Source organism: Sus scrofa, chromosome 8 (assembly GCF_054392235.1).
Source record: "Sus scrofa isolate SSC_HxYL_T2T_F1_AM1 chromosome 8, Sscrofa_HxYL_maternal_Yorkshire_Landrace_v2.0, whole genome shotgun sequence".
Classification (NCBI taxonomy): Eukaryota; Metazoa; Chordata; class Mammalia; order Artiodactyla; family Suidae; genus Sus; species Sus scrofa.
Genome location: NC_139390.1, coordinates 127,272,309 through 127,291,220, shown reverse-complemented (window position 1 = coordinate 127,291,220; position 18,912 = coordinate 127,272,309). Strand labels below are relative to the sequence as shown.

General features: G+C 38.8%; 1 protein-coding gene across 1 annotated transcript in view; it reads left to right on the top strand.

The window, feature by feature from the left end:
• MTTP (microsomal triglyceride transfer protein) overlaps positions 1–18,912 on the top strand; it is a 50,015-nt gene that overhangs the window by 22,852 nt on the left and 8,251 nt on the right. Inside the window, 8 exon segments of the mRNA NM_214185.1 lie at positions 74–231; positions 3,739–3,907; positions 4,974–5,081; positions 10,037–10,249; positions 11,945–12,156; positions 14,744–14,841; positions 14,938–15,059; positions 16,513–16,740. Coding sequence (NP_999350.1) covers positions 74–231; positions 3,739–3,907; positions 4,974–5,081; positions 10,037–10,249; positions 11,945–12,156; positions 14,744–14,841; positions 14,938–15,059; positions 16,513–16,740 — 1,308 coding nt within the window.

The window sequence follows — 18,912 nt, the reverse complement described above, 5'->3', positions numbered from 1 at the left end:
GGAAAGACCATCTGTTGTCAGTGTGGATGTTCAGAATTATGAATGTGGTGTGGGCCTGTGGCCATGTTTGCAGCTCTCCCAGCACTGGCAGTCGGTCAGAAAACACCTGCAGCCTGACAACCTCTCCAAGACAGAGGCTGTCAGAAGTTTCCTGACCTTCATTCAGCACCTCAGGACGGCAAAGAAAGAAGAGATCCTCCAAATCCTAAAGGCTGAAAACAAGGACATACTGTAAGTTCCCGGAATATTGTGTGGGGTGGTTCGTAGGAAAGCATTTCTGGATGATTGGGGGTTTTTTTTCTTTTTCCTTTTCTTTTTAGGGCTGAACCTGTGGCATATGGAAGTTCCCAGGCTCAGGGTCGAATCGGAGCTGCAGCTGCCAGCCCACACCACCGCCACAGCAACGCCAGATCCAAGCCATATGTGCAACCCACACCACATTTCATGGCAACGCCAGATCCTTAACCCACTGAGCCAGGCCAGGGATCGAACCTGAATCCTCATGGATACTAGTGGGGTTCTTAACCCACTGTGCCATGATGGGAACTCCACTAGGCTATTTTTATTAAGCAAGTAAAATCCCTTTTTATCAACTACCTCACCTTCAGATCAATGGTTTCATTCTTTTGCATTTTCATTGAACAGTTATATACCATAATGCAGTAATTTAATGGTTACTTGACCAGAAATGCAGTAACAAGTTTTCAGCGGTGACTCAGAGTGAAACTTTTTTTTTGGGGGGGAGGTTCTGAGTTGAAATCAGGTATAGATTGGTGCATAGATAGGGAGGGCCAGGGCTTCATTGTGGCACCATGGTGCACTTGCAGCCTCATCTTCAGGAAATTGAGTTCTTGGAGCTGTTAATTTACACTTGGAAAGATTTCCGAGTTGATTATAAAAATGAACAAAAAAGTATGTTTTTTTAATTGAAATTGTGCTTTCATTCAAAATCCACTGCTCATCTGCATGAAAGCTAGGATTTAAAAAGAAAATTGAGAACAGAGGTGAAGAAGGATCCAGAGAAAAGAAACATGTACAACATTTGAATATTCGATGAAAGGGTGCTTCATTTTATATCCATTATAATGCTGACTTAGTTCTCAAATGTACTTTGTAAATACAAATACACTTTGTAAATACAAGTGTTTTGGTCTATAATAACAAAATTTGTAACTACGAATTCACCTATTTGATACTAGTTAACCAAGTTGATGATATAGAACATGGCTCAATTAATTTGACAAACAGTAGAATCTAGCCATTAAGGTAATCAAAAGTTGAAAGCGACCAACTTACACATACACACACACACACACAACAGTAGTCACTGAGTTCAAAGGACTCGGTTACCCAAGAAGAAGAGTATTTAGATTTTTTTTCCTGAGAAGTCTGTTTATTTTTGATTATATTTGTTATTTACCTGCCTTAAGGATAATAAACAATTGATATGAATTCTATATGACTAACCACAATTTAGTTGGGTCCTCTCTTCAAATAAATGTTTAAAACATAAGTTGATATATATGCAAAATATAAATTCTCAGACTCTGTTTTAATGATAGAACTTAAGAATACTGTTTAGGGTGACTTGACTTTATATCAAAAACAAAAATATTGATAAGAATTGTGCAGGAGTTCCCGTCGTGGTGCAGTGGTTAACGAATCCAACCAGGAACCATGAGGTTGTGGGTTCGGTCCCTGCCCTTGCTCAGTGGGTTAAAGATCCGGCGTTGCCGTGAGCTGTGGTGTAGGTCACAGACGCAGCTCGGATCCCACATTGCTGTGGCTCTGGCGTAGGCCAGTGGCTACAGCTCCGATTAGACCCCTAGCTTGGGAACCTCCATATGCTGCGGGAAGTGGCCCTAGAAAAGGCAAAAAGACAAAAAAAAAAAAAAAAAAAAAAAGTGCGAAAATTAGCTGCTAATTTAAAATAGCAGCTAATTTGTATCCTAAAAATCTTAAGGTGGCAATAACTTGTATGATTGATTGCATGATGTATTTTCTAAATCAGTTTATTTACACAATATTGTACCATATCATAGATAATACACATGTAACATAGTGTAGTAAAAAAGATACAAAGATGAACTGAAATCAGATGTAGTTTTTAATTCTGACTTCCAACAGCATATAAATTTTAAGCAAGTTAGTTATATTTTACCTCCCTGAGCCTCTCTTTCAACATCTGTAAAATACAGAGAATAATTCCTTCTGTTTATTGTAGGATAGTGAAAGTCAGGATGATGGAATGTAGCATTTTCCAGAGTGTTTATTATGTTTATCCCATAATTTGCAGAATATTAACAAGCCACGAGGAAAGGATTCTGCAAGAAACTGAGTTTGAAAAACCCTGAAGGAAACCCAATCAAATAGTTGTCTTTGCTGCAGAAATATTCAGCTTCTTTAATCTGATAATATTATGCATGTTTCCTTAAACATATTTTAAACTTCCATAACCTTGAAAATCCCTTTTCTTAAAGCATTCAGCAGGACTGGTGTTGCCTGAAAAATACTTCGGGGAACTCTGATTGTAATTAAAAGACTGTGTTTTCCAGAGTTCCTGAAAAACCTGAGTTCTAATCCTAGCTATACATTTACCAGCTTCAGGACCTTGAACAAGTGACTCAATGAGTATATTTCCTCATATGTAAGGGGGAATGTTAGTATTATACTGACAGATGTTCGGTGAGGTGACGGTATTAATAATAGCATATATTTATTGAGCATTTACAATGTGCCAAGCACTATTCTAAGTATTTTACATAGATTATGTAATTTAATCCTCCCAGCAATCCTAAAATAACTACTGCTATTAGCCCCATGTTACAGGTGAAGAAATTAAAACAAAAAGAGGTTGCATCACATACCTAAAATTTCTAGTGCAGTGTTTGCATAGTAGACTTAATAAGAATCATCTCTCTCAGTCTCTGCTTATTAATTCACCAGGGTTTTTGTTAGGTTCAAAATGGTATAATGCAAGAATTGTTTTTTTAAGTATAATGCATTAAACACATGTACGATTTGTTTATGTGGCTGTGGAATAAAATATTTACATGCATAATATATTCATTAGTGTGACAGCTAGTTTCAGTCATGTTATCCCAGACTCGGCCAACCAAAGATTCTTGATGAGTAGAACATGTAACCAACACTTTTCTGTAGGAGTCCCACTCTGTTCACAACTAATCATTGTAGTTGGACTTGAACTATACCCTGGTGTTTTTTATTTTTTTAAAAAATGAGCAAAAACTTTTCTCTTAGATATAAATGAAGTTAAAAGAATGTCCCATCTTTCCTTAAATAGTACTGCCCTAGTTAAGCTACACATTTGAGAAATGTATATATTTGCAAAGCTAATTAGAGAAAGAATCGATTTGGGGGGGCTGTAGCTTTCCTATATTACTCATATAGAAAAGAATGTAAATCTAATTTATATAATATTAGTTATATAATTTTGTTTAAAAACCTCCAAATTATATTTAGATTAGGCCAATATAGTAAAATTAATTTGCTTATTCTGAGTTACACTGAGTGTGAAAGAGGAGAGTTAAGCGAGAGATTAAAAATAAAATGGGGAGGGGTCTTTTGGAGAAAGTCATTCATTTTTGTTTTGTTTAAATACAAAAATTTTCAATTCTTTAGGAAACGCAAACCAGTGGAGTCTATAAATTGTAGCAGTTTTCAATAATTTCTGAGGAACCCTCAACACTGATGTCCATGATAATGCCTTTGTTATAGACCTCAGCTCGTGGATGCTGTCACCTCTGCTCAGACCCCAGACTCACTGGATGCCATTTTGGACTTTCTGGACTTCAAAAGTGACAGCAATATTATCCTCCAGGAGAGGTTTCTCTATGCTTGTGGTTTTGCTTCCCATCCAGATGAAGAACTCCTGAGAGCCCTCATTGTAAGTCAAATGGACCCTGGTATCTAAGCAGTAATTAAAGGTTGCTAGTATCAGAATGAAGAAGGCTGAAAGTAGAGCCTTCTGATTATTCATGTTCAAATTCTATTGGATTATATTTGATCCATTCATCATTAACTGTACTGTACATTATTTCACATAGTGTGTTCTTTGCAATTCCTCTGAGTAACATAAGCTATATGAAAATGTAAAGATTGTGTTTATCTATCACATAATGTGACATAGGACAAAATTTCAGAGGGGAGAAGTATTGGTAATGCTTCAAAATTTGATTTTTAAAAGATTTATTTTAACTTCAAAAAACTTCATGGTATTTAATATACAGTACATTGGATATAATTAAATCATACATACAAGATATAATTATTCTGATATTAAACAATTATATTGGAAGCAAAAGGTAGAGTTCTCTTGGTTGCAAGATTTAAAAACAAAAAGTGCCCTTATCCACTTATGATTTAGAGGAAGAGTTTACAATCTTTTAGGAAAATCTTTGGGGAAGATCTTTTTCCCAGGCTAGGGGTCGAATTAGAGCTACAGCTGTCGGCCTACACCACAGCCACAGCCAAGCCAGATCTGAGGACCTACACCACAGCTCATGGGAATGCAGATCCTTAACCCACTGAGTGGGGCCAGGGGTAGAACGAACACACATCCTGATGGATACTAGCAGGGTTTGTTACTAAGCCGTAAGGGTTTGTTACTAAGCCGTAATGGAAACTCCAAGGCAAATCTAATTTGAAAATCTGATAAAACCAATGAAGCCCCTCATTACCCATACATAAAATTTTACAGGCCATTTTTTGATTCACTGACCAATGAACCCAATCCATAAACCTCTTGGGAGTGCCCAGAGCAGACCTGGAAAGATCTGTTCAATACTAGACAGTGAATCTGTAAGTGTCCCCAAAGCAAAATTCGGATTTTGCAATCCAGGAACATAAAAATGATTTCCTTAGGCTTTGGCTACTTCATTTCTTAGCTAGAAATATCCCTTAGAAGTTTTTTAATGTTTTGGTAATCTCTTTTATTCCTGTTTGGCTAACAGAGTAAGTTCAAAGGTTCCTTTGGGAGCAACGACATCAGAGAATCCGTTATGATCATCATTGGGGCCCTTGTCAGGAAGCTGTGCCAGAACGAAGGCTGCAAACTCAAAGTAAGTGCAAATCCAGTCTCATGTGTTGTATTTCTAGTTCTAGGCCATCCTATTTAACACTCGCCATGCTACCCACCACTGCTATGCCTAATCCTCCTCCCTGACTCTGCTTTTTCCATTTGCATGACAGTATTTCCATTTAACATACGTCATAATTCAGTTTTTATTATGCTCATTCTTTATTTTTGTATCCCACTGAAATGGAATTTCTATGCAAACCAGGATCTTTATTCAATACCAGCTGCTTAAAATGGTGCCTGGGACATAGATAATGTTTAATAAATATTTGCTAAAGTGAATCGTCTCTCAATCCCCCATCCATATATATTTATTGAATGCTCACCATCTACTCAGCTTTGAATGATGTGTATGATAAAGTCCTTGTTCTTAAAAAAATATCAGACTCTAGGGCCACGTCCTAAAGCACACTGCTCTCTATTCTAAGTGTGGTTTGCAGTTTTGAGTTTTGATGGTGGATATTTCGTTACTTTTAATTACTTCAGAACTTTACATTTCCGTTTCAATTTCATTTTCTCAAAGCTTCTGCCTGAGTGGACTATCAGTTGTAACATCTTTCTTATTAAAGTTAAACAAAACCCTCACTTTGTAAGCATAACTAAGTATGGAAAATCTAAATGGATTAATCTCCAGCACAGCTCATTTTTCTAAAACACGAATGGATTAAAGATGTTAAATAAACAAAAATATAGTCTTTTTTCATCCACATTTATTATGTAGCCAGCTTTGTCAGCAATTTGCTTCTTTTTCCAAAAGACATCACTATATTATTTTGCTTACTGAGTGCTTGCTGTTAAAAAGAGAGTATCTTGAAACCAAATAGTTCCAAAAGAGGCGACGCACAACTAGAATATAAACTAAGTATGCAAAAGGTCACTAAGAAAACAATGGTATTGAAAATGTCTGGGTATCTGCTTATTACATTCTGGCAAAAATCAAATTTGTATGGTTTTTATGATATCAAAGAACTATGACTTCTTATATTTTTTAATTTTCATAATTATTTGAGTAGCTGGTTCACTTTATAAATCACATTTCAAATGTCTTGGCTAAACCCAAAACTCGCATATAAAAAACTCCATTCAGCTGTATTTAATGAATGTTTACTCTCTGCTAGGCATGATGCTATTCCTTAATATAAAGATACATAAAATTTTCTGCTACCCTCAAAGAACTCCTAATTGTTTATCAAATGCAAATGACAATAATATTGAAATATAAAAAGAGTGCTCTGAGAATACTGCAGAATACGCAATGAACTACTCTGGGGTTGGTGGGGAAGATGTCACCAAAACAATAATATTAAATAGCATTGCCTAGGAGAGTCTTTTGAGTAAAGAGAGAGTTTTGTGGAATAAAGGACACTCTAGGAGAAATACAGTAATGTATAAAAGGACCCAGACTCAAAGTGGGCCTGGCGTGCTTGAGAACAGTGAGAAATTCCGTGGGGCTGGAGCACAAAATATGTATGTTTGTAGGGCAGATGTGTAGGAGTGGCAATGCAGGAAAGAAGGGAAGGGAGAAGAGAGGTAGGCTGGATCTTTATTAATGACAAGCTAAGGAGTCTGGCCTTCATTCTCTGGAGAAAATGGAGAATAATGTGGTTTTTAGGTGGTGAATGACACCCTCGGGATTTTTTTACTTAGAAGGAAGCAAAATGGTAAATGGACTGTGTGCCAGCTGCATCAGGGCTGGTGAGATCTGATCAGAAGTGTTTGCAACAACCTGGGCAAGAATTAATAAAGGGCTGAATTAATGTAGGTGCAGTATGGGGAGAGAAGGAGACAGATTCAAGAGCTATTTAGGAGGCAGAACCAATAGTATTTCGTGACTGATGGGATGTGGGGAATGAAAAAGATGTGAAGATCCAGATGACTATTAAGCTTCCAGGTTAGGATACTAGATGTAAGGTGATGTAAACCACCTAAGCAAACTTATTATAGAACCTGGTTTGGGGGTGGGAGGAAGGTAGGGCTATTCATTTGTTTTGGCCATGTCCGAAATCCTTTGGGCCACCAGGTGAGTTGTCCAACAGGTAGATGGCCACACCCATCTGCAGCCAGAAAAGGTGTTGGACTGAAACCTTGGGAGAAAATGGTATTACCCAAGGGAGGCATATAGCATGAGAAGGAAACGAAACAGAGGATTACACTTGAAGTTCTTCTGATAAGAGATCACCCTAGTTATATCACATCCTTAAATTTACCTTGTAGGTAGCTGTAAACTATCCACATTCATTATCACTGCCATTCAATTTTGTTAATATTCTTGGGCAACTTTTAAAAAAATGCATCTTCGGAGATAATGAGACTTGGCCGCCAGATGGACTATAGTAAATATTCAATTTTTCTTTTCAACTTTCTGTTGTGAAATATTCATCTGCCTTTTGCCCAAATCAAAGATATCCAGGTAGAACGATTCTATTCTTTTATGCATTCTAATTACAAGTTTAAGGCGTCTACTGGGCACACAATACATATATTGCCCCAAAAGTACCTGCCATCCTATCAAGTGCTTTTCAGCATTCAGTCGCATGAAAGTTACTGTCCTAAGACAGTCCAAATGGCAGTTAGGCAAGGTCACAATGAGTACTAAAACCTTATTTCTTTTTTTGATTTGTTTTCGCTTACATTTTGACCTCCCTGCATCTTTTTTTTTTTTTTACAAATTTATGTCTGAAAAAATTCAAGCTATGGAAAAGTGGTGAGAATAGCACAATTACATGAACATTTGTATACTCACTTCTTCTAGATTTGCCAATTGTAAACTTAGGGTCATATTCGCATACTGATTCCATTTTATTTCATTTTGGTGAATGCTTTGAGAGTGAGTTGCAGACATCTGACATTTTATCCTTAAAGACTTTTTACTCATTGCTAGAGTGCCATTGCACCTCAGCTCTTGCAATGGGCAACATACCTATATTTATTAAATTGTGAGTTCATACTACTACCTCTAATTCTAATCCAGTACTACAGAGGTTCTTTCTCTCCTTCCACCGTTCCATAATTCTATCTTCCTTCTCCCACACTGAGAACACTGGTTCTCAAGAACATCAATGTAATGCTTCATTTGCTCAATCCTAAAATACGTGCAAAATAGTTTCATTATTGCAATGCCAAAATCACTACAAAAAATAAACAGATCTAAATAAGTGGAAGACTTCAGCACAGTCTTTTTGTCCTTAGACTATATTTCGTTAAAGGTATAGAGTCAGAGCACTATCGTCAAACATTGCTTGGATTAATTATTTTCTATTCTTGTCTGTTTAGTTATCAGTCTGACATACATTCATATTCATTTCTTTCTCTTCGAATTCAATTTTCTCAAGCTTTCATTCTTGCTGATTTCATTTTGTTTCTTGAATATTTGAAATAGTAACATGATTCAAAAGTCAAAACTTTATTTTAAAAGTATTCTCAAAGAGGTCTTGTTCCCTTTCTTACCCCTCCACCCATTCTCACCTACCTTTTCTATGGCAGCAGTATCATTAGTTTGGGGCTCTCCTTCCTGTTTCTTTTTGCTACGGTGAACAAGTGTACATACACATTCTTATTTTTTCTTGCACAAAATATAGTTTTCCATATACATACATTCTCTTGTATCTCATTTTTACCACTTAAAAATATATGCTGGAAATCACCCCACATTGGTTCACAGAGATCTTCCTCTTTCTTCCTCTTTCCTTTTACAACTGCCCAGTGCGCCATAGAGTGTTCAACTGAGGCGCCATATTTGATTCTCACATGCATGGTCATTAAGTGGTGTCCACTATTTTGTTATTACAAATAATGCTTGAATGAATCATCTTAGGCCTGTTTTCTCTTATTTTTGGGGATAGAGCTCCAGGGCTAGGGTTATTGTATCAAAATCCAGATTGCTTTGCTTTTGCCAAATTATCTTCCATGAGAATCATAACATTTATGCTTCCACTAGCAATGTCTGAGAATACCTATTTCCAAGGCGCAGTAACAAAGTATGTTATTAAATTTTTTGATTTTTAAAAACTCAATCTGATAGTTGAGAAATAGCATTCCTCTGATTACATTTGAAGTTTAGCATCTTTCCATTTGGGGACCTTTCTTATCTTCCCTACTCCCCATCTCTCCCATTTTGTGTGTGTGTATGTGGTTGTGTGTGTACCTGCAACCTGACTTCAGAGTTTATAAATCCTATAGATGATTTAGGTCTTAGGAACCTTTATTTTAAAGACGATACTGAAGCCCCTGAAACGTACGTGGTAGCAAAGGTAAGATGAGAGCCTAGATGTCCCTATTTCTAATTTGCTTTTCCATTAAACTATTAACCTGTACTCAATTTCTTTTTTTTTTTTTTCCTAGGCCAAACAAAATAAAAAAGACCTTTTTTTTTTTTTCCTGATGAGGAACATATGTAAAAAGTACCTAGTCCATAAAAGGCATTTAAGAAAGGTTTTTGAACAGTATGTTGCATTAATCAAATTTGGAATGAAGTGGAAACAAGCACTTTTTAAACATTTAGAACAAAGCCTTCCTGTTAAGTCCTATGTGCTTTCACTAAAGTGGTACCTAAAGAAGAGGTGTGGGCCACCATTTAGGCACCATCTAACCATTGCTTTAGAAATTCAATAAATGGGCAGTTTTAGGAGTAATCGATCACAAGGGAATTTAAAAAAATAACTTTAGAATGTGTTCAAAAAATAAATAAATATGCCCATTATTAATTATACTCACTGCTTCTTAAGTATATATTAATATATTATTTTTTTTTAAAAAAAAGCACCATTATCAAGCTTTACTTGTTCATTTTCATCATGTGCCTCAGTCAGGCAACCAGCGCAACACTTTCTAAAACTCTAGGCTGTCTTTTTAGATCCAGGAATGAAGCTGATCTTACCCAGGCTTTGCTTACTACTTGGATGGTAAGGCACATGTCTGATGTAGAATGTGATTTCCTAGGCAGTGGTAGACGCTAAGAAGTTAATCCTGGGTGGACTTGAAAGAGCAGAGAAAAAAGAGGACACCATGATGTACCTGCTGGCTCTGAAGAATGCCCGGCTTCCGGAGGGCATCCCATTGCTCCTGAAGTACGCAGAGGCAGCAGAAGGGCCCATCAGCCACCTTGCTGTCACCACTCTCCAGAGATATGATGCCCCTTTTATAACTGATGAGGTAAATGCTCCAAGAATATTTGCAACACTCAGAAAAGGGACAAAGCATGCCTAATCATGAGTCAAACGCAGACTCCTCTGAAGTCGCCCAATCTTTTTTCCCAAATTAATAATTTCTCTGTCTTGTTTAGGAATAATTGGACTTAAAGCTACTCTGAAGCAGATTCACACTTGGAATAGATAATGTCCTGTATCCTAACGTATAAATAGTGAAGAGCATTCTCTTATTTTAAGAAACAATTTTTTTTTGGAAATATCTTTACTTCCACAAGTTTTAAGATGCTCTTAAATTTTCTACACTGGAGTAACCTGGCTTAAGTTGGTTCCTACAGCTGCATTTTAATCAAAATTAAACTTTTTCTTAGGAAAGAAAATGTTTATAAACTGTGAGATAAACCACCTGCTGAGAATGATATTTCCAGTTTGCAGCTAAGTTTTGTGTCAAAGTTGAAAGACTGCAAAGCATGATAATTATGAACATGAGTTTTTGAGACAGAGAGACCTACCTATGAATTCTGACTCTGTCCCTTCTTAGTTGTTTTTGCTTAGATGTGTTTCTCAACTCCTATACACCTGAGAACAAGGTCAACATTTAGGGGAGATTGAAAAAGGCAGAGGGAAGTAAAGATGAAAGAAAAATTTATAAGTGCCTAGTCCAAAACCCCAAACACTGGATATTATTAGGCAGTGCTGATAACCAAGGAAATTATTTGTTGCCACACAATGTAATTATTTTGGCAAATTTTCTTTTGTGTTAATGTTTTGTCAAAAAAAGAAAATCCCTGGAGTTCAACCCATGGTACAGTGGGCTAAGAATCTGACTACAGCAGCTTGGATCACTGCAGAGGCATAGGTTCCATCCCCAGCCCAGTGCAGTGGGTTAAAGGATCTGGTGTTGCCATCGCTGTGGCTCAGATTCACTCCCTGGCTCGTGAACTTCCATATGCCACAGGTGCAGCCATTAAAGCAAAAAACAAAAAATGAAAATAAAAGGAGAGAAACCCCTAATATAACCAACCTATGGACTTTGGGTGATAATGATGTATCAGTACAGGTTCATCAGATATAACAAATGTGCCACCAAAATGCAGGCTACTGATAGAGGGGGAGGTTGTGTGGTTTGGGGGGGTGGTAAGAAGGGATGGAGAGCAGGAGATATGTAGGAATTCTATACTTTCAGCTCAGTTTTGCTATGAACCTAAAATTGCTCTAAAAAGTAGTCTATTAATAAAAAAGAAGGGAAGATGCTGAGGTACTTCATCATACGGAAATATAGGTTCATGTAGCCATCTCTCTCGAGAATCCCTTTACCATGTGGCAGTTATATCTTTGAAAAATCTTTGTTTGTTAGGTAATACCATGATATGCTGCAATAACAAACAAGACTCAAAAATCTCAGCTTCTCATCCATGCTATGCTTAATGTAGATAAGGGCAAATGTGGCCTTGAGGTCCCTACAGTAGAAGAAGAAAGAGAATGAGAAAGTACACAGCTCTTAACTGCCTCAGCCCAGAACTTACCCACAGTGATTCTGTTCATGGTCCATTAGCCAGAACTACGGCCCCACCCAGTTGCAAAAGAAAGTGGGAAATATAGAAGCATATGTCTATCTTAATAAGCATTAACTCTTCCTACCACATTATCAATTAAAAAAATCTAGCTATGCACTAACTAAGCTGGAACATCTTATGAACAGGTGAAGAAGACCATGAACAGGATATATCACCAGACTCGCAAAGTTCACGAAAAGACTGTGCGTACTACAGCAGCTGCCGTTATTTTAAATAACAATCCGTCCTACATGGAAGTAAAAAACATCCTTCTCTCTATTGGGGAGCTTCCCAAAGAAATGAATAAATACATGCTCTCCATTGTCCAAGACATCCTACGTTTTGAAATGCCTGCAAGGTATGAGACCGTGCCCCTGTCTCTGCTTAACCAAGCCTGTTTATCTCCTGGTGTGGAACACACATGGCTAATAATAATGGTGTGGTCTTTATGCTGGGCTATGTTGCATGAAACCCAAGAGTTTGCCAAATTTCCCACAAGGAAACTATTTTGTGGGCCAGATGAAACAACTTCACCTTGGTACTCTGATTTGGAAGTCTGGGTTTGATTTTTTTCACTCCAGGTCTCCCCATTTGAAGTAATGTATATTACCAAAAGTTAGCACTGTTTTAAAAGTCCAACTGCATTTTCAATAGGACTATTTTTATAACTCGCATAATAAAATGAGGCAAATTCCCACCAAATGGTCTTTCATCTTAACTTTCCAAATATTAGGGATCTTTGAAGCCTCATTTATCACAGATTGAATGCATTTACCATTTGCGTTTAAAAGCTTAGACAGGACCCACCTTTGAGGACTATTCAAAGTGTGCAGAATGGGATCAGCAGACTTTTCTTGGATGAACTTCCCTTCCAGTTCCCAGGTCTCTTCTCTCAAGTTCACTAATGGCCCTTTTCCTCACTGAAATCAGAGGGCCAAGGAAGGGATTTCCCTTTCCCCCCAAGTTATGTGCCAAGCACTACATTCAGGAAAAATCATATTTGAGGGTTCCCAGATGAAAAGAAAAACAGACATGGGGGAAAGATGGGACATAGATAAAGAGAAAGGAAATTGGGGGTGGGGGAGGGAGAGGCAGTAAAACAGTGAAGGAAAGAGGAACAAGGAATAAGGCTGAAATAAAAAGAAACAGGAGGAGTTCCAGTCATGGTGCAGTGGAAATGAATCCGACTAGGAACCATGAGGTTGTGGGTTTGATCCCTGGCCTCGCTCAGTGGGTTAAGGATCCAGCATTGCCGTGAGCTGTGGTGTAGGTCACAGATGCAGCTCAGATCCAAGTTGCTGTGGCTGTGGTGTAGGCTGGCAGCTACAGCTCCAATTAGACCCCATAGCCTGGGAATCTCCATATGCCACAGGTATGGTACTAAAAAGCAAAAAAGCCCCTCCTCCCCCGCCAAAAAAAAAAAAAAAAAAAAAAAAGAAAAGAAACAGGAGGAGTAAGTAGAGAGAAATGAGCAGTGCAAATAAGGAGGGAGCAGATGAGTGATGGAGAAAAGAAACAAATTCTCTCGGAAGTGCCGTATTCCAAGTCAAATGGATTTCATTTCTCTGTTTCTGCTTGTTTGCTTTTGTGAGACTGATGAGGGGATCCTGAGTGTATTTGCTGCCCTTGCCTTGTAAACCTAGTGGTTCAGGGGCCAGGGAAGAGGAAGCAGGGGGATAGAGAGCAGCCTGGGGAAGATGACAGTGCCATCATGAACACCATGGGTCAGATTCTCAGCGCTGAAGGCGTCAGAGTTGGAAGGGAAGTGAAAGGTCCCCATGCTTGATATCTCACTCCAGCCTGGGGGTCTAGTTTCCTGGCAGGTGGTTTCCAGTCTTTGCTTGCACCTCTGCACTGGCAGTAGTTTCACTTGCTCAGAGACTCTCACTGTTGCTGCTTGGCATAACTGAAATCTTCCTGTTGGCCCCGATTTCATCCCTGGAACCCAGCAGAACAGATCTAATCATTCAGGCTCTTTGACTATCTGAGGACTGCTCTTCCTCTTTTCTTCTCCAGGCTAAAAGATGGTTTTGATTTTTTTGATTGTTTGGATTTTTTTCTGTGCTGTTATAACTTTATTATTGCTGATATATTGATTCGTGTTAAGGAGTCAGGGATGGGAATATCTCAACACTAATTAGCTATTTAGACAAGCTAGAGGCATGGAGTAAAGTTTAAGACTCACTCTAGGAGTTCCTATTGTGGCTCACTGAACTTGACTAGTATCCAGGAGGATACAGGTTTGACCCCTGGCCTCGCTCAGTGGGTTAAGGATCTGGCATTGCTGTGAGCTATGGGATGGGTCCCAGATGAGGTTTGGATCTGGCACTGCTGTGGCTGTGGCATAGCCTGGCAGCTGCAGCTCCAATTCGACCACTAGCCTGGGAACTTCCGTATGTGGCAGGTGCAGCCCTAAAAAAACAAAAACAAACAAACAAAAAAAAAAACTCACTCTAGAGGAGATGCTGGTTTAATTGAAAACCACAGAAATACAGAAGAAATTCCTGGGAATTTGCTCTTTTATGTCACTAGCCAGTGATAACATTAAAGGGTGCAAGAAAACATTTCAAGAAGTTTTGGGCAACCTCTCCAGTTTGGTACAACTTTCCTTAAAAGTATACACTATTTAACAATATAGAACCATGGTGATTCAAAGAACACGTGTTTTCCACTCCTGAGGTGTGTCCATCAGCCAGCTTAAGGCATTTCATGACTGGGTGTCCTGTCATTTTGATACCAAGCTGAATTTCAAATATCTGAGGAATGGAGGGGAAAGCCCTCATCCTGAAGCTGGCACTCCAGCTGGCACCTCCCCAGTCTTGGAGCGGCACGAGGAAAAATCTGGCCCCCTCTTTTTTCCACTAAGGATTTGGGTTCTTTCCAAGTCTGACTTGGGAAACAGCCATGACAACGAATATGCAGCTTTTCCCTTTTACGTGTTACAGCAAAATGGTCCGTCGAGTTCTGAAGGAAATGGTTGCTCATAATTATGACCGTTTCTCCAAGAGTGGATCCTCTTCTGCCTATACTGGCTACATAGAACGTATGTAACCCAAAAAGGGGTTCTCCCTTTCTGCCCCTCCCCAGCTTGGTGTTGCTGGGACTATTGCTAAATTTGGGGGTTGTTTTTTGTCATCAGGTGGTCCCCATTCGGCATCAACTTACAGCCTTGACATTCTCTACTCTGGTTCTGGCATTCTAAGGAGAAGTAACCTGAACATCTTCCAGTATGTTGGCAAAACGCCTCTTCATGCTATTCAGGTAACGCATTTTCCATGAATTCTGCTTCGTGACGTTTGCAAGAAGTGAGTGTAAAGTCAAGCAAAATGCACACGAATGACTAACACCATAGAATGAGTAAATTCCATCTCGCCCATGATTCCATTATCTATGAGAGGCTGTATGGTTTAGAGTCTCAGAGAAAGTTTAAAAGTATCAATTTGATAACCTACGTGCTTTGATTCACGGGACTTGCCGTATATCCATTTTTCTTTTCCAAAGGCACACACATTGGCCAAGTTCAAATCATGCCAGTATTTTTTACATATGTTTTTTTAAAATATTCCATTTTTTCTTTATTTTTAAATTTAAAAAAATTTTATTAGTATTTTTTAATGTTATTTCCCTTAAAAATATTCCATTTTTATTCATAGACATATTCCTTGGAGTTCCAGATATTTCATTCTAGAATATATTTCCTTCTCTGGGTGTTTCTGTCAAGAGATTGATTCACCATAATAAAAGTTTTCATAATAGAAAATGCTTCTCTAAGGAGTCAATCTATAGTTTTTCAATAGTGCTAAGAGAAAAAAGAATAAAGCATAGGTATGTGACAGGTGGCTGACCTCTATCCCTTTAGTTTTCCTCCGGATTTGGTGACAATCTTTAAAGGCTTCCTGATTGTGAAATATATTTTCTTTTTAGTTTTTCTGCATATCAAGTTAGAACCTTCTAAATAAACTCATTGAAGCTTTAAAAATGATCCTGTGCTGTATAAACGTGATTCTTTTCAATGATATATGACTACACCCTTGGATGGTACTCTTGACAGAATAGCACGTTGTCTGTCCTGAGGAATCGCCATCTGTCTTCTGATATGTGCTCTGAAATGCCAAACGCCCAGTGGCTGAGATGCTGGGGAGGGAGGACAGAGAATATGTAGGATTCCTGTACGTGGAAGAGGTCAGGATGGGAGCCCCTCACCGTGCTCATCATCTTTCCTCAGACTGGAGAAGGTTTTATGTGGAAAGACAGGTCATGGCTCAGAGAATTCCACACCCTCTCACAGTGCAGACGGAGGCCGACTGTCCCCAGGTCCACTCCACCTCTTTTTAGGGGCTCTGCAAGATAGCCCATCCACTGTGTCGGACTGTTCTGCAGAGACGAGGAGTCCCCAGGATGACACCACAAGACGGAATGCTCCTGGTCTTTGTACTCAGGCAGAAGAGGTGTGGGTCCCGCCTCTGCCATTTGAGCTTTTCTTTGGTCTGTTCTGCACAATGGATACCATCACATTGACCTCAAACGGGGGCTGTGAGGATTCAGGGGAGACAAGGAGCTCATCTTCTATTCAGGCAGAGAGTTGCTTTGTTTTAGCGTAGCAGCTGCAGATATTTACGTTTTGGACCCCCAGGAAAGCTCTAGCTGTCACTCATCAGCACATACAGGGCAGGCAGGGCACCGATGTCACAAATGCTGTATCTGTTTTCTCCAGGTGGTCATTGAAGCCCAAGGACTGGAGGCCTTAATTGCAGCCACTCCTGATGAAGGGGAGGAGAACCTTGATTCCTATGCTGGCTTGTCACCCCTCCTCTTTGATGTTCAGCTCAGACCTGTCACTTTTTTCAACGGATACAGTGACTTGATGTCCAAAATGCTGTCAGCATCCAGTGACCCTATCAGTGTGGTGAAAGGACTTATTCTGCTGATAGATCACTCCCAGGTAATTCCTTCATTCTGCAAGTGTTCATTAAATGTACCAGGCACATGTTAAACACGCTCTGTGCTTGGAGGATGCAAGACAAGGTTCTACCCAACTTGGACCTCACGTTCTAAGCATTTGGCCCTCTTGGTATTATTGCCTTTTTCCCTTTTCTCCTTTACTATGGGTAAACAGGGTCTTTTCACTTTATTAGTTGATTGGGACATCTTTTCATTGTTGGGGCACAAGAGGAAATACTCAACATGAGTATAATATAATGTTTATATCTCAATAAAACTAAGAGAGGGAAGGAGAGAAGAAGGGAGGAAGAGAGGGAGAGATTGTGTGTGTGTGTGAGAGAGAGAGAGAGAGAGAGAGAGAGAGAGAGAAAGAGAGAGAGGGAAAGTGATGGTCACAGAAACAAAATTCATGGAGAAAATTACCTAGGAGTCAACAGACAAGAGATGGCATTTTCTCTCCACTTGGTTTTCCTGGGCACAAGGGCTTAGATGATATTTTTTTCTGAAAGCAGGAGCTGAACTACATGACATCATTTATTATGACAATGATGATAAAGAGCCAAGTAGTGCATAATTTTGACCTTGCCAAATTAGAGGCAGAAGCAATCACTGACACCAACCATAGGTCTAATGGAGACTTTTTGCCCAGAATTCTCATGTTCATAGGTTAATTCATTGTTAGGGAATAGGAGTACTCTCCTTCATTTGACCTGCATTCTTCAGAATAGTTTTTTATTTTCTTCACTCCCAAATCATACACTGCTGTACTAAGATATAACAATATATTCTGTGCAATAAGTTAGGTGAAGCAGCTACTGTGGGATGGCAGTGGTCTGCCTCATTGAATTTTCTGAGAAACAGATGAGGGCTAATCTGAATAACCTTTGAGTTTGAATGCTTGATGCTTGATGTTTTTAAATACCTTGGCTTATTTTCATTTGCTAAATAAGGATCTTATGGGAAATTCAAGTGATCCCTTGCACTTTATATTTGAGATATTAAAGATATATAAGGAATTGGATTAAAATTTACAGACTATAGGACTTGCTTGGGAAGTTTTTGCCTTTGTGGTTAAATAAATTAATAAGTAATAGCCTAGGTTTGAATTTTGCCTCCATGCCTTACCTTCTGTATGCTCCTGGGCAGTTACTTCATAGCTTTAAGCCAGCATTTCCTGCTCATAAAATGAGGCGTTTGGAATGGATGATCCAAAGTTTTCATCAGCTTTGTTCTTTGCTGGATCATTTGAGGATTTTGATTTGTTGGGTTCTGGTTATGAAATCATAAATTTTAAGATCTGGAAGAGACTATAAGTATTAGATTTACTAAAACTCCACCAAAGCATCATTGGTTGGAACTAAATATTCATTCCCTATCTTTATTATTTCTCACAACAATTCAGGAGAGCTGTATATATCAAAGAAGCCAGTTTGGGGGTAGCTTGAACAAATAGTTTGATCTTTATTATGCAACAAATATTTGGAAGTAGAAGTCCAGAATTGATATGGAAACCCTGACATATTATTAGCATCCAGACTCTTTTACCTCAGGTTGGCCCTCTTTACTGGTGGTTTTTAACATCATGTTTGCCGTGATTATCAGGTGACTGCTGCATTCCTAGCACTAATTCCTCATTCTGGGAAGGAAGAGGGAAGGTTAAGAGGCGGCAGAGTCTGACTCTTTTTCAAGAACTTTCCTGCAAGCCCTATCTGTATCTGCAAAAGATAAGCATCTAGAAAAGGAAGTCCTTTTGTTATCGACCAAATCAGTGTTCTATGAATATCTTTAGCTGCAAGGGAAGCTAGTAAATATAGTTTCTCACTGGTGGGATTGACACTCTGAACTAAATTGTGTTTCTGTAAATATGAATGAAAAGAAGGACAATCAGCCATGGTTCTCATACCTTAATCCTTGAGCTTATGCATGAAAAATTGTTGTCAGTTTATATCAGAATTTTACAATGCACATTTCCATTGCAGTATTATATGTATATTCCAATGCATCTCTGGGAAGATGCATTCTCTATAAAGAATTCTCAGCTGTGCCTGTGGCATGTGAAAGTTCCCGGGACAGGGATTGAACCTGTGCCACAGGGGTGACCCAAGCCACAGCAGTGACAGTTGGGTCCTTAACCCACTGAGCCACAGAGGAACTCCTGGGGAGATGCATTCTT